The following is a 24,322-nucleotide window of genomic DNA, read 5'->3' as shown; positions in this document are numbered from 1 at the left end:
TCAACGAAGAAAACAGGTAGATATCCTTGCTTTCATGGAGCTTACATTCTCATAATAAAGATAAATTGTAGTAAAATGGATTTAGGCGACATGGGACCTCTCCTGATTCTACCTCCTCTCTCTCCCTGTCTCCAGGGGTTCCTGAGGGCACAGTGTGAAAACCACTGCCATAGGTCACGCATCTTAACAGCCGGAACATTGTTCAGAGCTAGAGTGGGAAAATGTAGAATTACATGACGGCATTTACATTTTCCATTACTTACATAAACTCTTCCAGAAATATCAGGTAGGAGAGGATGATGATTGCTATGTTTGAGTGTCCAGTTTGGAGAGCTAATTAGCAACTTGTCTGCTTTGCCCTCCTTAGCCATCTTGTATGTTCACAGCTGTGCGTTTTACTTTGTGTCTTATGCAAGCTGATACTGTAGGGTGAAAGGATGAGAAGGAAATTTAGATCCAAAATGCTGACAAGATGAAGTGTTCTCTAAAGACTCATTCCCTTTAAAAATGAAGTTATAGCCCAGATATCTTCTCTTAGCCAGCTGATGGGGGAAAAGTGGAAAACTCAAGAAAATCATTTGGTTCAAAATTATGTTCTTAGAAATCAGGGTTGACTCCGTTTAGAATGAGCCTGTGCAGCTCTACAAAGAAGCATTTGAAACTTCTTTGTTGTTGTGCCTGAGAGAAAATTGAGTAGATAATGCACCCTAGTTTGTGATTATCTTCAGTTCTTTTCAGATACCTACAAACACTTAAACCTTATCTAACCCTGCCTTCCCTCAGTAATTTTCAAAGACATCTGGTAGCATTTCACTAAACTGAGTTGATTTGGGGAGGGGGGGGATTTTTTTTTTTTTTTTTACTGTTGCCATTTTAAGGGGCTAAATACCACAGAGGAGACCTTTGGCATTCATATGGAATATGTCCCAGGGCAGTTACAAATCCCCAAATGTAAATATGCCATATAACATGTAATTCTCCCTTTCTCTCCCTGAAAAATGTAAAGTATAATTGAAAAAGTTAAGTAACCCAGATATGTAATGATTCCATAAATTCAGCATTAAAGTAATTTATAAAGCTAATTTCTGGCTATTCTATAGACTGATTCACTTCTGTCACCAACACTATCAGTTAATTTTCACGTCAGGATCATTTTCAGACAGAAAAAAGTTTGTTCCATTTTACCCAAGTTTCTGCTTTCATTACAAAAGCCAAGAATAACAGAGCCTATGAATCAGTCACTAGGTAATGGACCTTTTCCTGTGGACATCAGCCTTAAAGCAAGGAGTCAAATATCTTTCTCAATAAAATTACAAATGATCGTGTATCATGTACCTTCGGCATCACATATGCAAGTGTAAAATTCATGAATACTAAGTGTCTACTGTAGTGCAGCTGATTAAATGTTGTAAGTCAATACCAGTGTCCCCTTGGACTTGGATTTGATCTGCATTCATTTGTTTTACTAACTTTTTTTCTAGGAGTCATCCTGTCCAGTGCACTCAAAGAAAATACGTAGGTTTTACTCAGTTTTTTCTATGCATATCATACCTTATTATTTAGAAAAAGAGCTATCAGACAGAGAAAAAAGTTTTGGTGCAAGATAGATGGGCAGAGGGCTTTGGGCACTGGTATCAATATGTCGCATAAGAACACAGCAAATGATGGGAAAACAAACAGGAAGCCTTTCTTTGAGAAGGAAGGCATTTGAGAGGCCATCCAGTTGGAACCTTTACCCAACTCTCTTTTCACCTTTGATTTTATAAATGGGGAAAGTGAGATGAAATGACGTATCTCCCTAAAGTCACAGAGTGGAGTCAGGGCTAGGACCCAGGTTTTCTGACTCCTGTGTCTGTCTTCTTGGTATCGTGCCATGGTAGCTTCTGAGACGTCAGCTCATCTTCATCAGAGAACTTGGTCAGGAGTCGTCAGGAACCACAGACCATCTGAGCTAGAATGGGTGTGCTAGCTCACCTGCACCACTCCGCACGTGGTGTTAGGAGTTCTTTACCACCCACGATGGGTTATTATCTAGCTTCTGCTTGAACGCTGGTCCGTGAGATGGACAGTCCAGCTCTTACAGATTTTCTGTATGCATATCCCAGTTGGACTACCCTCTGATTTCTGTCCAATTGTCCCAGTTTTCTTCCTTGATGGATCAGGCATTCACTATATGCTAGTGATACAAAATGGAATAAGATGTGCCTCCTCCCCTCCAGGAGTAACTTTACAGCTTACTAGGGGAAACCATCAAATAAATGAGCAGTTATGGTCCAGCGGGATAAGTGCTTTGGAAGGGTGTATGCCTTGCTATGCAGGAAGTACATCTAAATCAGACTGGAACCAGGTGAGGAAAAGGTTCCTGAGGGACGTGACCCTTGAGCTGGGGTCTGGAATAGGAGATAAGTAGATGAAGAAAGAAGCAGGGGCATTTCAGACAGAAGAAACAACCTGCGGGAAGGCACAGAATCATTCATTGGCACGTCACTTTAGAGAACAGTGTGATGCCCTCTATGGCTGGGGGAAGGGAGATGTATGGCAAGTGCTGGGAGGGAAGGTGGGGAAGAATGTGGGAGCAGACTGTGCAGCCGCCTGCCTTGTGTGCCGTTGTGTTGTCAGGCCTTCACCCCTCTTAAGGTGCCGTCAACTTTAACTTGTCCTGCGTCAGAGTGAGAGGACCAGAAAACTCCGGATTCAAATCCTGACACCGGCATTAGGCCTTTCTAAGCGTTAGTCTCCTCATCTGTAAAGTGAGGTTGATACTAACTTTCCCTAACTTTTGTACAGGTAGAAGGATGAGTGAAAGCACCTCACATAGAGCCTGACTCACTGTAGCTATTCAGAATATTAGTTTCCCTTCTTTTCCTAAAGTCTCTGTAATAATTACATCCAGAGCCCCTACCTTGGCTGTTGTGAACTCTGTCGTTAGACCGGCCTTTTTTGGGGCAGGAATCCTGTCATTTTTACCTAACCACACAATTCTACATTTTGGAGTGAAATTAAATCCAAAGTAAAGATTTCCCTTATTACTTCCTAAGGCTTTGAGAGAGAAAGTAATTAGAAAGGTAAGTTATGTCTTTTCTAGATATCCTGCATTTAGCAGGCTTACCTAAGAGAGTTAGATAAGGAGGATTTCTGGGAGAGTCAGACAAAAAGGTCAGGGAAGCTACTAGATTTGACTGAAGTATGTGGAGGAGACAATGTTTATATGACAGATATATTTTGTTTGAAGAAGGATTTTGAACCTACCCAAATATAGTAGCAATGTATCGGGAGCAGAGGGTGTGCATTAGCTAAAGCACATGTAAGAAATACAGCAACCCTAGGAAAGATCCAGAGTGTAAAAGAAAGAGTTGAATTATTTGCAGTGAAATCATAACTCAAATTAGAAAGGAAAAGCCTTGCCCAAAGGAAAGTTGAAGTTAAAGAGTAAGGACCGGCCACTCTTTAACCCCTTCCAAGGATCTTTATCAAGAGAGGCAAGGGGGGCTTCCCTGGTGGCGCAGTGGTTGAGAGTCTGCCTGCCGATGCAGGGGACACGGGTTCGTGCCCCGGTCCGGGAAGATCCCACATGCCGCAGAGCGGCTGGGCCCGTGAGCCATGGCCGCTGAGCCTGCGCGTCCGGAGCCTGTGCTCTGCAACGGGAGAGGCCACATCAGTGAGAGGCCCGCGTACCGCAAAAGACAAAACAAAACAAAAAAAAAGAGAGGCAAGGGAAGTGTGGAAGAGGAAGTGAATCTAGTGGAGCAATGGGAAAGGGGGAGGAGGGAGATTTAATGACGAAGCAGAAGTGAAGGAAAGGATGATGTGTAGCATTTATTTGTATATCTAGTGTGTCAGAATAATGACCTTTTCCCTTCCTTTCTTTCCACAGGCACCCCTGCCTTTTTTTTTTTTTTTTTGGCTAAATAGTCAGGTCTAAATTATGACCATGGTAAAATGAGGAAGGCAACTCAAAGTGAGATGAACTTCCGTTAATAATACTGAAATTCATGGAAAAACTTGTCTGTAGTTGACAGTCTTTACTGTCTTTAAAGTCTTGGCTTTAATTCCTTTTCATTATTTTCTATACCAGTTCTTTGAAAGTAATTGACTAAGCGCTGCAGATAAACACATACTCATTTGGTTTGGTGTAATTTGTCTTCCCTGGCATCTTTACTGGCAGTGTTATCCTGAAGAGTATTTTCTATTTCAGTAAAATGAGAAATAGACTAATAGCATGCTGGGATGGTGATCATTTTTCTAGGGGGTTGGTTTTGCTCAAGAGCTGACATCAAATATGTTAAAAAGGAAATAAGCAGGGTAGCTCAACTGCCTTAAAATGGGTATACAATGTTCAAATGGTGACACAGTGAGAGACAAATCATTGCCCAACAGAATGTAATTATCATTGGACTGAGTCAGAGCTTGAGATGGGTCGGCAGAGAAGGGAAATTCGAAAGTCAATTCTTACCACCATCCCTAAATCCTTCCCAGGTATACCAGAGCAGATTCATCCAGAAGAAGGGAGTAGCAAAGGAGATAGAGGAGGTGGGGGAGAAGGAGGGTTGCAGAGGGAGAGAGGGATACTTATGAACCACAGTGGTTTGTAGGAACTCAAAAGTAAGCGGGTAGAATTAACACTATCAAAGGTAACACTCCGTCCACCTAGCTTGTGGTAGGCATTCCCACGTCACAGTTTCCATTTTCTTCTCTCACTTGCTCAGCGCAAATTATCTGAGTTGTCAGTTTATGAGTATTTTCCAGTGCCAGCCTCAGTACTGAGCCTCTAAGCATGTGTTGGGCTCGGAGGAGGAGGCCATGGTGAATCAGTTGTATGTCTTTCCTCAAGTCCATTTATCTATTCAGAAAATACTCATGGAGGCTTACAGTATGCCAGACACATTAGTAAGTGCAAGTGTAGAAAATATCATGATTTATTTGCCTAGCCTCCTGGTAAGGAACACTTGGGTCATTTGCAGTTTCTGCGTTTACAAAGGATGTTACTATGGACATTTTTCACATATGTGCCTCCCAGAGCTCCTTTGCAGGAGGTTCTCTTAGGTAGTGAAAATGAATGAACTACAGCTACACGCTTCAATGTATGCGAATCTTAGGAGCATAATGTTGAACCAAAAAAACAAACACATGCAAGTTGCAACCGTAAACGCGGTATGATTCTGTTCATAAGAAACCAAAAGTGTGCAAAAATAAACAATATGTTGTTTAGGGATACATGCATATGGGATGAACTATCATAAAAACAAGGGAATAAGGAACACAAAGTTAAGATTGCGATTATCACTGGAAGATGGAGAGGGAATGAGTGAGATGGGGGGAGCACAAAAGCTATTGTACTGTTCTACCAATATGGGAAGCTCTAGGTAATTTCTGTTTATTCAGTGGGTAAATGGAACCTTGACATAGATTTATATTAAATTTATATTTTAAATATGTATTTAATTTTTTATTTCAAATATTTTTAAAGGGAGGTGTGGATCATGACCTCAAGAAATTTATGGATTATTGAAATAGAAAAGACATATTAGCAAGTAAATGCCACAAAGTGCTTAAGAGATGTAACTCGTTGTATTCAGTTGCTTATAGTCTAGTATACAGATTGATTTTACATAATTAGCTTCAATTCAAAGTAGAATGTGACAAATGCTGTATGAATAAAGTGCTAGGAGAGGATAGAGAAATAAAATTAATAGGTTATAAGAAAGCTTCTTGAAGGAGGTGCCACTTAAGCTGGATCTTGCAGGATGAATAAAGTTATGAGCAGCTTAGATCGTGAGGGAAGAATTTGTTTAAAGAGGAAACAAAAACGTAACACCACCTGAGTACAGGACACAACTGAGGGATGACAAAGAGACCAGTGTAACTGAAACAGACAGTGAGGGCTGGGAGTGGTGGAAAGGAGGGATGAGGATAGATTGAGGACCTTTAATGTCATGCTAAAGAATTTTGTCTTTATTCTGCAGCCACTAGGTGGATCTCATATTTCTCTTTATCTGGTGGCAGTTTAAAGAATGGAGTGGAAAACGATGGGTGGGAGGGGATGCAGAGAGCCTACCTTGGAAAGTTGCCAAAAAAAGATCATTGAAGGGGCTTCCCTGGTGGCGCAGTGGTTGAGAGTCCGCCTGCCGATGCAGGGGGCGCGGGTTCGTGCCCCGGTCCGGGAGGATCCCACATGCCGCGGAGCGGCTGGGCCCGTGACCCATGGCCGCTGGGCCTGCGCGTCCGGAGCCTGTGCTCCGCAACGGGAGAGGCCGCAACAGTGAGAGGCCTGCGTACCACAAAAAAAAAAAAAAAAAAAAAAAAATCATAAAAAAAAAAAAGATCATTGAAGGTCCAAGAAGTAGTGGAAATGGAAAGAAAAGGATGAATGTGAGAGGTGATACAGAGATATGACCTGATTGGTAATTGAATCTGGAATGAACTACCACTTTCCTTAGCTTACCTTTTTGCCTTGGTTCTACATTGACTCCTGTATCTGTCTCATTTGATCTGCATCCTTGATTTATTTAATTGCCACTGAACAGCAACTCAGGGAACGAGTTACCAACTGCATTTTACCTAGCATCTTTAAAACACTCGTCTGGGAAAGATTAGCAGTATGTGACCACTACAAGTATTTATACCAGGGCAAATGTGTAAAGTCTAAGGAGAAATATACTTTTCGTAATTACAGTGTTGATCTCTCAGGATTTGACCACTTATCTCTGATTTAATCACATCCCTGCATTAACATGTAAAGGTATGCCTAATGTGTTACATGGTAGTTTCTTTTCACTTAAAAGTATTGAGGCAGAAGGTAGATTGTCTGTCCCCCACCCCGCCCCCGGGAAAGCAATTGGAGATTGGTTCTCTGTGGACCGATACTCCGAGATGAGAATAGCAAGACAATTGAGAGAGGAGGCTGGGCCCTGCCCAGATAGAAGATAAGAGACCACATATTTATCATTCTTGAAGTCAAGAAGACCTTCCCGACTAGAAAGGTCCTTGGAGATCAAAAAGGGAGGGGGCGCCACCCCACAGTAAGTGATGCTAACTACCCATAGGCCTCTTCGATAGAATCCATCATGGCTGAGAGATGTACTCGCACACATGGGAGGATCCTGAGATATTACCAAATACGGACTATGAACCAGGCAAATCAGAATGATTGGCCAAAGGAAACCCAGAAGAAATGCCCCATATAAGTGATTTAAACTACCAGGAGAGTGCGACTCTCTCTTTGAGTCTGCCCATGTGTCTATCCACACGTACTACACTCTTTTTTTCTCCTAATGAACACTTTACTTGTTTCACAACTTTCCATCTTTGTGGGAATTCTTTTCTGCAAAGCCAAAGGGCCAGGGCTTTGTCACTGACCACTTGTCTAGCGGCTAGGATTTGGTCCTCTCACTGCCGCGACCCAACCTCAACCTCTGGCCGGGAACTGAAACCCTGCTTCAAGCCACTGCAGGCCAAGGCCACCCAAGATCAGTATTACATCCATTAGCTCTTTTATTTTTAATTATTCAAGGTAAAGAGGATTATTGTGTTCCAAAAACATTAAACAGAAAATCTTTTTTTTTTAATTTCAACAAAAATCATTGTTGAAAATGTTTCTAAAGTTCTGTTGGCCTTAGTAGGTACAATTTACTAAACACATTTTAACCTTACTTGGTGTTGAGCTGCTAGGCTTCATTTGTGATATGTAGCACTGTGGTTGAAGAACAGGCCACAAACTAATCACAGAATATAATTCAGAAACTATAAGCAGAGTTTTTGTTAGTTTCGTTCTTTAAAACTGAGCCCTACATGTGAGCTAGTTTTCTTAAATTTTCTATCCCTACCTCCTCTGCTCAGACTAATATCCTGAAAAAAATTTTTAGTTTATTTAAAGATTTCTTATAGTTGGAGTCCAGTATATCAATGTGTAGACAAGTTTCCCAATGTAGTAAATTTAAATATGGAAGAAAAAAAAATCTCACCTTACTTTGTTTCTTTCTCCTAATACACTGATAATAGTTTATATTATGACCAAAGAGGTCTAACTATCTTGAATTCCTCTTTGGGGAAACAACACTTTACCCAAAGGTATTTATTTTTATCACTTTCTGGGATGTTTTGGGGATTTCATGATTACATGCCTACCAAGTTCCTTTGTTTTAGATTCTTATTCCTGCTCAGCCTCTAATTGCCACCTACTCTATCTAATAACTGGCTTTCTGTTTTGATCCTAGTGCTTTACTAAAACTAAAGACATTTAGTCTTTACCTTGATACAGCATCTAGGTATGTGCTGACCCCTGCGTGAGGAAAGGTAGTTGGATATATTAAGAAGGCTTTGGTTGGGACATGACACGCTATGTGTGGTTGAGGGCATCTGGGGAGTTGAGGCTCATTTAGGAAGAGTTTTTACAGCCCTCTGCTGTTGTGTGTAGCCAATGCTCTGTCTGCCTCTAGCTTAGTGAAAACTTGCTCTGTCTACACTGTACTACGAAACATATCATTAGAGCATGTTGACTTTCAATGTTTCTTTTGCACAGAATGCTAGCCATGGTGGAAGCTGGGAGGGACGCCTTTCTTTAGTCATTACAGGAGCATCTGGGGAGCCTGTATCACAATCTGCTCAGTAGAACAGTGGGAACAGTGGTGCCCACCACCCAATACTCTCCCCGTTTACCTATAAGCTGCCTCTTTATTGATTTGCTTCTGAAAATAAACTCTCTGACTTATTGGACTGAATTACTATCAGGCAGCCATGTAAAATCATTGTATCTTTTTTCTATCCTTGTCAATCTTTTATTTTTTTCATGACAAGCCAAATACATACTGGCAATCAGTAATTCTTATACTTCTCTTTACTGTGGGTCTTTGAAACTTGTTTATTGTCAACTTACTGTTTCCTTAATCGTCTTTTCATGCCTTTTTCTTTTCTATTTCATTTTTGCTCCATTTCCTAAAATGATGCATGCATTTCAGTTTTTTTGGACTTCTCTTTTACTGATAATGCTTTGGTTTATTTTTTCCTTTCAGATATGCTTTACAGTAATAATCTTCACTTAGGGATGTTTGTGTGTTATTTTCTTTGAAACCAGATTTCTTTTCCTGCCATTGATTTAACTAAATTTTTTCTGCAAACTTCAGATTAATTCTCATTTGGACTGTTATGCTATTCACTGTCTCTGAATTCAAAGTTGGAAGCCTCACATATGCAAATTCATTTATATTTGCTTTAATTATCAACTCTGTTTCCTTTAGTGAATATGTTCTGTTTTGCATTTAGATGTTGCTGGAAAATGAGGAGAGAGAATATGCAAAATAGGCTGGAGGGAAAGAAAGAATCATTTGGAATTTTATTTTTTATTTTAAAAAATCTAATTAAATCTGTATAACTTAAGAAAAGGAAAGCTTGACACTTTTGTGATCATGAAGGTGGACTGTTGAATCTCACAAATTAGGAAGCTCGGATGTTTCTTCTTTGTGGAGGCAGCTCTGAGAGTGATCGTTATAAAGGACGATGCAAAGGAAGTGGGGAGTTTTAATGGCCAGACCACAGGCAGCATATTCCGATTTTTAATAGTTAGGTTTTGTCTATGGTCATCTAAAGGTATTCTTAAAAAGATATCTGAAGAGTATATGAAAATTGCGATAAAATGAACATTGAGTGGACAATTTACTCTCAGATATTTGTATAACCAAGGAATGCAGTGGGCTCTTGGCCACCAAAGACTCTGGCTGGTGCTATAGAAGATTACCCACTCCTTGGCATTTAGGTAACAAGGGTGTTGCAGAAGCAACGCGCCCTGGTTTTCTTCAGGTCCTGTGTAGTTTCTGTATACGTCTTTGTATGTCTTTCTTCAGTTCCTTACGTGTTGTCTTGAAGGCCAGTACTCTCCTTGAAAAAATAGCCAGCTAAGATTCCGGAGCATACAATACCTATCTGGAGCATACCTATTCTGGAGCATACAATACCTATCTGTATGACTTGTCAGGATAATGATGAGTGACTCTGAAATCCGTCTGCAGTGTCTCTACCCAATGTATCCTCATAAACGCTTTCACTTGGTTATTTAGAGAGAGCTATGTGGTAGGTGGGGGAAAATGTGAACTTGGGTTTTAAAGTAACTAATTTAAATTCCATTCCAGGGAAAATGGCACTGCTTAACCGAGTATTGAAAGAAGATACTGGGAACATATGTGCATTAGGTCACCTCCAGAGCGTAGCCAGATTTGGCAAGACCATTGACTTGGCTCAAGCGATGTAACTTTATACCGGGGTTGTACTTTGGGTTTTGAGTGACTTATGATAGTCTGTTTTATGATGACTGATTCAGAGGATGGCGAACAATGAACTGACAGTGGTGAATGCCTTTGGGTGATGCTAAGAGTCACCCAACCCAGAGCAGCCCAGTCTGTTAGTGGGAGGGTTTCTGGGAGGTCAGAGACTCAGGGCCTGATGTGGCTGTGCTGACACAGACATCCTGTATGTCCTCCAGTACCAGCTGTATAGACCTCTGTTTACATTCTTCCGGGAACCTGGAGCTGTACATAGTGATGCTGTATTTCATTAATCCCAAGGTTCATATTTTTCACAGTTTTACCTCTCTGAAATTGGACTCTGTTTTACGACTAATAGCATAATATAGTTTGTTAGTGGTTTTTCTTAGTGGTGCATTATATAATGGTGCATCTTATTAACTATTGAGTCTGTCTTACAGTTGATGAACTGGGTAATAATAATGATTTTGCTACTATTTACCAAGCTTCCCGTGTGCCAGGAGCCATTCGGAGGCCTGCATGTATTATCTCACTTAATCTGCACAATTCCTCAGGTTTATAGCTTTCTGGTAAATTCTGGTCTTTTATTTCTGGCTTTTCCTAATCTAAACTAATGGGCCAATAGTGTAGAAATGCAGGCACATAAGTTAGCACATTTCACCCCACGTAAAAAATACAGATTCCCTATGTTTTTAAATGTGATCAGGTGGGAAGGCAGAAGGGATCCGTGAAACAAGAGACCACAATCATGCTTATTTGGGAGGAAGATGGCAGGAGGGCCATGTGGGAAGGAAGAGTTTTTTCCGTATTCTGTCTCAGATCCTTCCCTGTGTGAATGCCTACAAATACCGTGACAGTCACGTGACAAGGTATCAAGGCCTCATTTTCCCCTTCTTCCTTAGCTGCTTCCTCTTTGGTAGCTGACTGATCTTTTCAGCCTGTATTGGGGAGCGAGCACCCCTTTCTTTGTGGCGCTAATTTGGTAAGGGCGGCTGGCTGCAGTCAGACAGTGGAAGAGTGGAAACTTCAAAGGCCGCCCATTTTGATTTACGTCTCCCAGCTGGTCTTCGGTAATCCCCAGCAATCCTCCGTGTGAATGATCAGAGGGTGGGGGGCCAGTGCGCCACCCAGGGCCGTGGAAGACCAGCCGTCTCATGTGTTTCTAAATTAAGCTGACACATCAGAGTGCTGCCCTGCGTCATTGCAATTTGTATTTTGACAGAGTGACTCGCAAAGAGATGTGGCCAATAGTCAGGAAAATAATCTTTGGCTGAGGGAGGCCAAACTGTCAGAACTGGAGAGAAATGTGACATTTTTTACATTCTTATTTCACTTGGGTCACCGGCCAAAGTGGTGAAAGGGGTAGTTTTTGCTCCTTGCTGGCGGTGCCTTGGTGCATAATAGGCCCTTAGTAAATGAGTGAATAAATCTCTAATTCTGAAGGCCCCGGCTACAACACTATTCCAGACCTCGCCTTTCGTTTACCCCCTTCTCCCAATCTGTCCTGTATATAATTCCTTCGGGCCTGAGTTTTCTGCTAAGACAAACTAAATTCTGCTGCTTTGTGAGAGCTGGTGAATGTGTACCCGAGAAGAGCACATGTATGTCTCTTAGCTTGCTTTTCCTCATCCTTAAAACGAAGCTAAAGTACTAATAGCTTGGTGGTGAGAGGCTGGAGAAGTAGACAAGATAAGATGAGAAGTCCTTCAAAGGGCACCGCAGAAATGTCAGATGTCTCTCAGGCTACACATGTGGCTTTAGTAAAGGCTTTTCGGTGCTGGAAAACTGTGAGTCCAGTAGTATGATTTTCACACAGCCTCAGCAAGTGGTGGAGGAAAACGTCGAGGTCATCCCTACCCAGGCCGCTCTCCTCCCGAGTCACCCTGACCTGCGTTCAGCCCTTCCTACATCTCCTTTCTGGTTCTTTTCCTTTGCTTTCTTTCTTTCTTTCTTTTTTAAATTGAAGTACATCCTTCCTGGCTCTTCAGAGAAAACAATTAAATCATGGTACTTTAGGTACTACTATCTTTAATACCACGGTGCCTTTCTTTCTCCTCTCCACAACACGGAGTGAGAAGAAGACACATTTTAGAGGTTTGTAAGTCTCTTTAAACCAAGAAAGAAATGCGGTGGGTATTTTCTACAATCTGTGCCAAAACCCTAGACCCCTATTCCTTTTACTTACTGGTGTTTACTTTGTAATAGCTACTATTATCAGATGTCACCACCTTTAACTTTTGAAAGTCAAAGGGGTCTGTGTAGGTATTAGGTTTATGCCAGTTTTCCTCAATCTAAGGAACCAGATTTTTAGGGTTTATAATTAAGTTGATATTCTCCCAGTGTGTCACATAAGGAATAAGAGGTTTGAGTTACACTCGTGACTCCAGATTCCAGGTACCTCCTCTGGCATCTGCTCTTCAGTGAGCCTTCACTGACCTGCCCCAGCTGAGCTAGTGACCCCTCTGCTGGGCACTAGTACAGCTCGAATGTTGTTAACTGACTAATACAGCTGTCTCCCCTGCTGGTCTCAGAGTCCTTGAGGGCAGGGTTCTGACCTTGTATCTTCTTATAGTTCCAGAACCTAGTCTGTGAAAGTCACTGTGACCTCCTACAACTATGACTTTGTTGTAGGAAGGAATGGAGATGGGGAGAGAGAGAAAAGTGAGAAGGAGAGGAGGGTGTTAAGAGAACTTTTTTTTTGGCTGTATGGTGATGATTGCCTTGGTTTATTTATACATTTTTTAATAATTTTATATTTTACATTTTTAAAATAAATTTATTTATTTATTTATTTTTGGCTGCCTTGGGTCTTCGTTGCGGTGCGTGGGCTTCTCATTGTGGTGGCTTCTCTTGTTGCCGAGCACGGGCTTTAGGCACGTGGGCTTCAGTAGTTGTGGCTCGTGGGCTCTAGAGCGCAGGCTCAGTAGTTGTGGCGCACGGGCTTAGTTGCTCCGCGGCGTGTGGGATCTTCCCGGACCAGGGCTCAAACCCATGTCCCCTGCAATGGCAGGCAGATTCTTAACCACTGCACCACCTGGGAAGTTCTGCCTTGGTTTATTAACAATTCTATATAGAAGTCACAGAGGCTAACAAAGTCACTAATATTAAACAGACCTGTCTGAGCCAGGAGGAAAAAAAGAATAATGTAGAAGTTCTACTCTCTTGGAAGTCAAGTATACAGAAATAGCTGTACTATCCTGTACCGAGTGTGGGAGTGAGTATGTGGACAGCATGCAGGAACAAAGGCCGAGGGGTCTCCCTCCCCAGCCGGGTGAGACCGGAGGCCTCCCAGGAGAGAAGACTTTTCAGAAGAGGCCGGGAAGAGACTGGAAGATTTGATCAGGACCAGATCCAAGCCCAGCAGTCAGCCTCTCTCCCTCGCCCGGGGCTTGTCTATCTTTTTAAAGCTCATGCTTCTATTTTGCTTTCCTACTAGGAGTCCCACTAACTAGCCAAGAAGAGTCTATCAGACTTTACTTTCAGCAATACACGTTATAGAAGAAAAGATGTATTTAATCTGCCTTTCAAATCCCCTCCTCTTCACATTCTGATGAACTCTGAATGGGACAAGGGGTCTTCCCTTACGCATCTCTGTAGGGCACTACTGAAGTGGTGCAGGGTGCGTGCCGGTGTTTTATCATCACCAACTCAGGCGCCTGGTCAGGAGAGAGGCTGGGAAGAGTACCATTTATGTATTCATTATGCTGTTTAATTTAATATGGTACCAGAAGAAAGGACAAATAATCACATCGTGTCCTTACATTGAAGTCTCACCCATCTGTTGTGTATCTGTCTGTCTGTAAGAGTGGCTGGTGGAAGCGGGGAAGGGCTGATTACCTCTTAGAGAAAGGGTTGGGGTGCGGGTGGGAATGGATCCATGGTTTATTTTCTCTTTTACTTGCTTCTATATTTCTGAAAATAAAGGAGCACGCCTTGAGAGATCACAAGAGGGACTGTCTAACCTCAGAGTTTAATTTCTTGCATCCTCTGGACTATGTAACTAGAGTTGTGTCTCTCTAGTCTGGTGTCCTTTCTTTCCTGGCTTCCGCTCACGTGGGTCATTGGGCAGTGTCCAGGGATTGGGTAGGCTTGGGAAGCCACAGAAGGATTGACCCACTGAGATGCTGCCTCATCTGTGGCCACTGCTTGCCAGAAACGGCTCCAGGCACTAGTCCCGAAAACACCCTGGTGCAGGCCCGTGCAGCTTGCAGATGAGTCATGCACACTTCACGTGCTCTAATGTGAAATATATGCTTCTGGGGTTTCAGTCCCTGAGATGTCAAGTATGATCAGTATGACAAACCCTCGCCTGCCAAATTTTCTCCTGGAAAGAATATTCACCTTAATTTCTACATAGTGAGCATAACCTCAGCTCACACTTGAATTTATCTTTCGTTTGGGGGTTACATTAAGCAGTGGGTTAGTGTTCGGTATTATCTTTCACGTGGAATAGTTTTCTGCAGTTTTCTTTTCTCCGTTAACTTGATGGAAAATCAATGAACTTGATTTGAGGCATGCTCTGCTATATTCAGTTCACCCTCAGTCAGGTGATACCACCTAGCATGTTTCATTTAGGAATTTAGTACTGAAACTCAGAAAAATTACAGTGAGGAATACTGGCACTGCCCACGGGTAGATTTTTGCTCCAATTACATGGAAAGAGAATGGTGAAACTAGATTATCATGTAAGAGAACATTTTTAGAAATTCGAGTTGAACAAAAGAATCTTTAAGTGTGCTCTGTGGAAAAAAGTTGAATTCATTGTGATTATAAACTTTTTGGATAAGAGCATGACTAAATGAAATTTTTAACAGAAAAGACTCTTATGTCAGAGCTATGGAAACCTACAACAATCTTCTCCAATAATTTAAGAATATCATAGTAGTTCTGAGCCTCAGAATGTGGGAGGGAAGTTAAACAATGGAAATCATGTTCCAGGGCTTTATATTTTTATACATACTTGACAGACATCTATAGTAAGTGCTTTTTTCATCAGATGACTTATAAGGAGGTGAAATGCTAGGTAATATCCTCAGGGAAATAACAGTGGGCAAATTTGTGAATATCATTCCTGTTTTGCTTTCGATTATCAAGGACAACTGTTGAAGACATAATAAGTTCTGCTGTGAGTAAAGCCCTTAGAAAAATGAAAATATGGGTGGATTTTAGAAAGCAAACATTTTATCTAAAGGGGCTTCATTCTGTGAATCCTCATTTGCTAACATTTGGTAGTTTGACCTTGGAAAACATGTAAAATAGGAAGCACAATTTTATGATTGCTGTTCCCTCAGTTATGACATTGGCCTTGATGTTGATTTTAGCCTTGGCAAGTCAATGCTGAGTATTCTATATGTCGAGTGTACACTATTTGTGACCACAGCTTGAAACGTGACAGACACTTTTAAAGTTGTGGAAACAGTACTTGAATGTACCAAGGTCTAGAAGGACACATGTCCAAGTATATTGTGATATGGGATGTGATAAAGTAGTTTCCCTAAGTAAGATTATTTTATTTATTACCTAGCTTGTACAGTAAAATACATTTGCAAAATCAATAATATTCATATAAGGACAGAATTTTAATTTGTCCATTTAACAAGTGATATACATAGTTTAATTTGCTTTAAATTAGTTTTGTACCCCCCCCCCCGAAAAAAATAGCATTATTTATCAACACACAGATTTATTTATTTAGCGGTACGCGGGCCTCTCACTGTTGTGGCCTCTCCCGTTGCGGAGCACAGGCTCTGGACGCGCAGGCTCAGCGGCCATGGCTCACGGGCCCAGCCGCTCCGCGGCATGTGGGATCTTCCCGGACCGGGGCACGAACCCGTGTCCCCTGCATCGGCAGGCGGACTCCCCACCACTGCGCCACCAGGGAAGCCCAACACATAGATTTTTAAATGAATGTTTTTGGTTTGGCCTTAGACAGCATCATGGTTTCATGGCCTGATGTTTACCATTACTATCATTTACTTTTTAAAATCCAGTCAGATTAGATTTTATAATTTTCATGTTCTGTTTCTAAGTGACAAGGTAAGAGAGAAGGTTTGGGGTAACTGGGTGCAAGCACATTTCAAATAACACACTGCAGGGACTTCCCTGCTGGTGCAATGGTTAAGAAACCGCCTGCCAATGCAGGGGACACAGGTCCGAGCCCTGATCCAGGAAGATCCCACATGCTGCAGAGCAGCTAAGCCCGTGCACCACAACTACTGAGCCTGTGCTCTAGAGCCCACGAGCCACAACTACTGAAGCCACACTCCACAACAAGAGAAGCCACCGCAAGAGAAGCTGGTGCACCGCAATGAAGAGTAGCCCCCGCTCGCTGCAACTAGAGAAAGCCTGCACACAGCAATGAAAACCCAACGCAGCCAAAAATAAATAAAATAATGAAGAGAAGTAAATCTAACACATGACACATATTCTTCAAAATTTCTCTTTCTCTTTCCTGCTCCATTCCTATTATTTACTTATTTATGGCTGCGTTGGGTCTTCATTGCTGCACGCAGGCTTCCTCTAGTTGCGGTGAGCAGGGGCTACTCTTCGTTGTGGTGCACGGGCTTCTCATCGCGGTGGCTTCTCTAGTTGCAGAGCACGGGCTCTAGGGCACATGGGCTTCAGTAGTCGTGGCTCGTGGGCTCTGGAGCGCAGGCTCAGTAGTTGTGGCTCACGGGCTTAGTTGCTCCACGGCATGTGGGATCTTCCTGGACAAAGGCTCCAACCCGTGTCCCCTGCATTGGCAGGCAGATTCTTAACCACTGCGCCACCAGGGAAGTCCCAAGGATCCTACATTTTATTTTGAAAATTTTTGTTCTCTTGCCTATGAAGTTTCTTAGGTGACTGGTAATCCTGTCTCCCCCTTGTTTTTACAGGTGATCTGCAACTCTTTCACCATCTGTAATGCAGAGATGCAGGAAGTTGGTGTTGGCCTGTATCCTAGGTATGGTGGATGGCATTTCATTTACTGGAAGAAGCAACTTTAATTCCCACCCACCTCCCCAGCCTTTTAAAAGTAGTTAGAAAGGCTGTTACAAGCAGCTGCTTCAAGAGCCACTCTTGAAACGTAATGATAAGTTACAAGAAAATGGAAAATGTGAAGTTTAAAAAAAAAAAAAGTTTTATATCCCCACATTATATGCTATGGTGTTAACAAAGAGGCATACCACAGACCTAAATTCTTGTTCTCAGGAACTTTGGGGTAAAAAGTTGGGGATTGTGGGTGCTAATAAACCATCAGGCTGAGATTTTGTTATTCCCCCACCCTTCTGGGCTGGTGCACATGATCGTTTCACCAGACTTGCCGTACTGCACCAGTTGGTTCATTTGGTCTTTTGGCTTAGCATACTCTGAGCCCCGTTGCTCCAGGAGGCGAGAACACTTTCAGGCTCTGGCCTTCTGAAGCGTTCTCTCCAGCTATCTCTGAGGTGATCTGAATCACTGAGCTACTAGACTGTCCTTCCACAAGCACTCCAGGGTCACTCCTAGTTTCATTTTGTTTTCATGCTGTCAGGGTCCTAATACAAATAGGGTCTTTCTTATAATTAACTGTGAATCTGAGAATTCAGCTTCTTATTTCTCACGTGTTACCAAGTACATGGCTATGGTGTGGGTCCTCAAAAAGCAGTAACATAGACTCGTTGAGAGCATGGGCTCTGAGTTCAGACCACCTGGTTCAAATTCAGTCACCATTTACTAGTTGTGTGTCCTTGGGGAAGTCATTTAACTTCCATGTGTCAGTTTCCTCATCAGTAAATGACCCTCAGGATATTACGGTGATGGTTAAATTTGATAAACATACTCAAGTGCTAAGCAAGTTGTTTCTGCATAGCGATGCTTACTTACAGTTATTTCTATCTGTAAATGTGGTGGCAGCTTAAATCCATTCCCTCCCCAGATGGAAAAAAAAAATGTGCCTCCAAGGTAATAAAATGACTTGGCCATGGCCCAGAATGCATGAGGGTCTTGTTAGCGAGATAAACCTAGCGTTCTGTTGCAGAGGAGGTACTCCTAATTATTCTTCGGTGTAGTTGTGCATGTTCTCGTGAAGGTGGCAGTTCCTCCAAAGGAGCTTGACAAATGCGGTCCTGTGTGGGAAGCTCAGTGGTGTCTTGGCTGAGGTTTTAACTGCCGTATCCCATTATCTCAGGAATTATTCCTTTGCAGGTCAGTTTTTTTTTCCCATCTTCATGTTGGGTTGCCTTACTGGCTGGTATAATGAGACAACTACCTCCCCTCACCCATCCCCCAGAAGGACTCAGAATGTTTTTATTAACAAGCTTCCCTAATGAGCTCCGTCTTGGGGAGCGTTTCATTTCACAGGAAGTGGGCTAGAGGCCCCAGAGCACTCAATCCCTGGTACACTGTCAACCTTACCTGTCCCCTAGCCCCTAAGCTAAAGTGTCTTTTGCCCACAATAGTCGTTATGTTTAGATATTTGACTCTATCTACTGGGCCACGATGGTCTCTCCTTTTTTTTCTTTCCTGCAGTATGTCTTTGCTCAATCACAGCTGTGACCCCAACTGTTCAATTGTGTTCAACGGACCCCACCTCTTGCTGCGTGCAGTCCGAGACATTGAGGCCGGAGAGGAGGTAAGGAACCCGTGTTTCCCCCTGGCTGGCCTCCTTTTCCATCAAAGACCCTCTCAGCAAGGCCCTGCCCTAAAGCCAGTTGTGTCTGAGGGGCAGCTTTTCATTGTCCTTCTGCCAAGGAGAAGATGTATAACACCTCTACCCAGCGACTCATTTATCCATCACCTCTCCCAGATTATAGATGAGCTGGCGTGTTTTTTATAATCACCATTTTTCTGGATGATGACAGTTCCTTTTGTGTGTGTGTGGGGGGGGAGGTGTGTGTGTGACAGAGTGTGTGCTTTGTGCGTATGACAGTTCAGCGGCCCCTCGCATCTCTGCAAGCGGTCATCTTTCCATAGGCAGGGAGGGCAGCCCAGCTTGTGAATGAGGTCCCAAGGGCTTACTGATTCCCAAGGTCCCTAATTGCATTTCAGAGGTGACTCGTTTTTACCTTCGTGTTAAGAAAGTAAACGAGTTTTACTCTTTCAGGTTGTCGTTGGACCTTTACAAACCTATCAACGTCAGCATCTCTGGGTAACTGTCCACGCAAAGATGTGAAGGGAGTAGGGGACAGGAAGTATGACCTCCAGCAATGAACTGGCCTTGACCCTTCCAGTTTTGCAGGCTGCCCAGCCAACCTCTTTTGATGAGAGGAGCCTTCTCAGAAGTCCGAGGTCTCGCAAGGCAGCTGCAGGTGGGCTGCTCCAGGGCTGCTGAACCCGATCCTGACAGGGTTTACACAATTACTACCCAGAATTCTGGGTTATAGATATTTACGCTTTTTAGAACCCAGTTTCCTTCTACCTTCCAATTTGCTAAAGTGGATATTTATTGCAAGGAAAACAGACCATCATAAGCTTTTATTGCACTTATGCAGCACTCAGCCAATAAAACCTAAACTCAGAGGTACCATATTTTATGTAGACAGGGATTTGGCTTTGATAAGACTCGGTCCAAACTGATTTTCAACTGAATAAGCTGTCTCTTATACAGCCACTTACTGAATTTCCAATTTTTAGGATCAGTGTAGTTGGTACACTGGGATACCTGTCAACAGTATATAGAATTTAGATTTTTTTCCTTGGGTCCTATGTGACTTCAAGGCAGGTAAGAAGGGGGGACCACTATCCAATTTCAACATTAGTTTGGGAGCTGAGGGATGGCTGCCTTTTGATAATGATGGTGGTGGTGGTGTTCTACTAAATTTAAAAAGAAAAGGTAACTTGACAAGCAAACAGAAAAACTATTGGAAACAGTTGGACTTTTCAGAAACAACAAAGAAATCTCTTTATATCTTTTTGCCTAGGCTTGGCTGCCAGTTCTTCTCCTGGGTTGTTTTTCATTTAGTTGAAAAAACACTGTCTTTTGGTGCTTATTTCATGTCCTTCTCTTTCCATCTCTGGAGCAACAAGCAAATCCTTCCTCTTGCCTGACACACAATGTTGTGCTCAGCACCAGGCCTTGCAGACTCAGATATCTTTCCCTATGGTCCTTATCAAAGCGGCTTCTCAGCAAAGAGAAGATTCTCCCCATAAGTCCTTTTTATACCAGCTTGTTCAGAAAATAAATTTCTTTCCCTACCATTATACATGTCTTGGTGCGTGACGTTTTCTCTGCTCAGTTGCTCCCCTTCTGTCTGCCCACCGTTTCTACCTGTCTTAACATTATCCACCCCTCAAGGCCCTCTCAAACATCATGTCTTCTATAAAGCGTTTCCTGCTTTCTCAAATTAAAAGATCTTTTCTTCTGAGCTCTCTCTTACAGCGGTTATTAATATTTCTTTGGCACTTATTCCGGCTCTTTTGGTGACTTCTCCACTCAGCTGTGAGCTTCATGAAGACAGGCAGTCGTGTCTTACTGTGTCTCCTTTAGCACCAGCACTTTGCCTTACAGCCCAGGAGGCATTCAGTAACACTTCGTTGGGTTGACTTTCTGTTAAATCGAGCATACGTGGTGTAAAGACCAGCAGTGTTTCTCACTGAGGGCGCTGTTGGCATCCCAGATGGGACAGCTGTTCGCTGTGTACGACTGTTGCATCAGTGAGGAACTCCCGTGTCTAGTCCCTGCTCACTTCACGCTTGTAGCCACCCCAGTACTGAAAATACATCCTGCACACTTAAAACCGGCCTCCTGTGGTAGAGGTAGTGGAGAGGGAGAAAGGATATTTTGAGGTTAATTAAGAGGGACAATTCCTTTTTACTGTGCAAGTACTGGCTTTTGTGAAATTGGATAAAGAAGGAAATGTAGAAATTTTGTATTATAGCATCAATTTTGCATTTTGGCTTTATTGCTCATTTGGGCGCCCCCAGTTTTAAAATGTGCTATTTGGGATGGAAGTACCAGAATGTAGGCTGCACCAGAGAAGACTGGATAGCGCCTGTAATATAGAAACTCCTCAGTCTGTATTTGTTGAGTGAATGAATGAGGTTTGCTGGACACAAAACCAGAGGTGGGATAGAACCTTAGACCCATTTTGAAGCTACCACCAATCCTCAGGTGTGTCCCATGGGCCCCGGAAAGAAAGTAACACGAAAGCCAACGCATTGCCAGTTTGAGATGAGAACATTTCAAACCTCAGACAAGGAGATCTGGAAAATTACACAGGGTTCCACCATAACAGAAATTTCTTACCTTTGTTTCTCTCCACATAAAGTCATCCTTTGGACTTTTTGGACCACTTCCCTTCATACCAGCACCACTTATAACACTTTGCTGTTTAAGGATTTTCACTGTGATGTTGAGTTCTGGGACTGTTTTGTGTCTAGCAGGGGGTGAGGGCTGTTTTTTGTTCTGTTTGTTTGTTTGTTTGTTTGTGGGGGGTTTTGTCTCTCATTCAGTACCTCCTACCAAGAGATGTGTGTATTATAGTTTAAGTCGTGGCTCACATGCTGGGTTGCCGATGGCTGTCTCTTCTGGGTTTTGTTAAGCTACGAAACACATGTTATCACCTGACAGTCTTCAAGAATGTGGATCATGGAAGAAAGCTGGACAGTCCAGGCTTCCTCGTTTTTCCTGGCTAGAAGAGATTGTAGCTGTTACAAATAATGCCATTGGATGCCGGTGTTTTCTGGAACCACAGCAATTGAGAGAAATGTGATTTGCACAGATTGAGCATATCAGTAACCCCAAGTATCAGTTTTCGTCTAAAATGTTTTGGGATCATAACGGTCTTTGTCTTCTCCCAGCCATCTCTATCTGCTAAGTCATTTAACAAATTCACTGCATGCTTACTGGTATCATGTACTGCGGTGGCCGTCGGTAATACAAAGATGAGTAAGACCTCACCTTGCCTTCAGGAATTCAAGGTGTAATTGAGGAAACTGACACAGAACAGAACACAATAATAGAATATGAAAACTAAAATAGTGTAAATGGGCACAGGGCTTTCTAGAAGTTCAGAGCAGGGACACTCGAGTGGTGGTAAGGATCAGGGGTGGTGGGAGAGGATAAGGAAGGCTTCCAGAGAAGTGGCTCCTAGACTTTTAAAGGATCCAGCGAGTTAAAGTTGGCTAAGACAGGGGCAGGCATTCTAGACAAAGACACAGGGGCGGGGCTTCCCTGGTGGCGCAGTGGTTGAGAGTCCGCCTGCCGATGCAGGGGACACGGGTTCGTGCCCCGGTCCGGGAGGATCCCACATGCCGTGGAGCGGCTGGGTCCACGAGCCATGGCCGCTGAGCCTGCGCGTCCGGAGCCTGTGCTCCGCAGCGGGAGAGGCCCCAGCAGTGAGAGGCCCGCGTACCGCAAAAAAAAAAAAAAAAAAAAAAAAAAAGACACAGGGGCCAGGGACAGAATGGTGAATTCAAGGAACAGGAAGCTGTTGACATCAATAGACTGACAAATTCAGTTGTGACCAGCGGATGAGGGAATATGCAGGGACCAGACCAAGCAACCCATGGGGACCTTATTGAGGATCTCAGTTCACCTGAAGGGTCTGTAACAGTGCCTGGTATATAGGATGCACTCATTAAATATTTGTTGGAAGGGAGGGGGACAGGAAATGGGGCATCACTGAAGAGTTTAAGCAAAGGAACGGCATGATGAGTTTTTCCGTGTGTAGGCAAGATTGGGAGAATATGTGTAATCCAGGCAAGAGGTGACAGTGGCAGCCTGAAGACGGGAGATTCAGGTGGTGGCTTGTGATGGGGCATCTGAAGAATATATCTATAAGCTAGAATTAGCAGAATTTGAAAATTGACTGGCTCTGAGGGTGTGACAAAGAGAAGAGACATGAATAACACTCAGGTTTGACTTTAAAGACAGGGAGGATTTTTCAAAATCTATTTTCAATTGAGAGCCAGTATTAGAAAAATTTATAATTGTGACAATGTAATTCGAGAAATGAAGACCAAGTCTAATTTTAATTTGATCTTATTATCCACTCCAAAGTACATAATGAGAAGATGAGCTTCAGGGAAAAGGGGTTCACTTCGCCTTGAAATTTTCAAGTAAGCAACAAATTCAATATCCAGCAAATACCTTGCATGATATTACTCTAATGTTGGAATTGATTTACTGCATTTTCCATAAGAGCTGCACTATAATGGCAAAGCAACGGTCAGTAGCATTAATATTTTAATGCAGTTTTGTTCTTTGCCATTAAAACATCCACTGATCAATGGCAAAGTTTCATATATATGTTCCCACTAAATGAGCCCTACATTTAGTGAGCAGATTCTCCCTTAAAACTAGTGAGTCAACGAGTCTTTAATAAAGGTTTTTATCTTTGGTTGATAAAATGATTTAGCTGTCATTACTAGTTAGTAATCCGGCTTTTTTTTCCCCCCAAAAAATATGAATAAAATGTTTTTGCCATTGAGACCTTCAGCTTTGATACAGTGTATTTTTGCAGACTTCGATGGCGTGAAAGGGGCATGGGAGGAACTGGACATTCTTCATTGGAGGAGGCGTATTTGAGTCAAGCCTGAAGGAGGAGAGAATTCTGAATAAGCTGAGAGTGGAGGAAAGGGCGTTGGCTGGTAAAGGCCAACACCACACACGTTGCGTGGCGTGCATCGTTTCAGCGGGTAGCATTGTACATAATGGTGACAGGTGGTAGGGTGTAGGGAGAGATGCGGAGTCTAGAAAGGCAGACAGAAAATCTTCTGGGGAAGCCTTGTGTATCCTTATCCTATAGGCAGGGAGAAGCCATCAGAACTCTTTGCATAGAGAAATGACATGATCAAATATGAGCTTTAGGAAGATCTCTCTTAAAGCAGCCTAGAAGATGCAATGTAGACTGACGGCAGCAGGGAGGCCAGTTAGAAAGCCATTGCACAGTCCAGGTCATGGTTCCAGGCAGTCACAGAACACTGAGGGAGCCGTAGGAGTCTCTTTTTGGGATTAAGTGAAATAGCTAGTCTCCTGTTGCCCATTCACTGCCTGGCATGATCACTCATGAGTTTTGGCCCTTGTAATAAACTCTTAGGTTTGTCAAGCGTATTTCTCTGGTGTGACAGGCCCTGGATTTGTTGGCTTCACACTGGGCCCATTGTAA

At 42.8% G+C, this 24,322-nt stretch overlaps 1 protein-coding gene across 2 annotated transcripts in view; it reads left to right on the top strand.

Moving 5' to 3' along the window:
* Positions 1–24,322, top strand: part of SMYD3 (SET and MYND domain containing 3) — a 718,781-nt gene that overhangs the window by 546,626 nt on the left and 147,833 nt on the right. For both annotated transcript variants that reach the window (XM_032648645.1, XM_032648656.1), the window contains 2 exons: positions 17,129–17,196; positions 18,744–18,846. In XM_032648645.1, coding sequence (XP_032504536.1) covers positions 17,129–17,196; positions 18,744–18,846 — 171 coding nt within the window. The remainder of the gene's footprint in view (positions 1–17,128; positions 17,197–18,743; positions 18,847–24,322) is intronic.

Source organism: Phocoena sinus, chromosome 1, assembly GCF_008692025.1.
Source record: "Phocoena sinus isolate mPhoSin1 chromosome 1, mPhoSin1.pri, whole genome shotgun sequence".
In the NCBI taxonomy this organism is placed as follows: domain Eukaryota; kingdom Metazoa; phylum Chordata; class Mammalia; order Artiodactyla; family Phocoenidae; genus Phocoena; species Phocoena sinus.
Note: the sequence above shows the minus strand (reverse complement) of the source record. Positions and strands in the feature narration are given on the sequence as shown.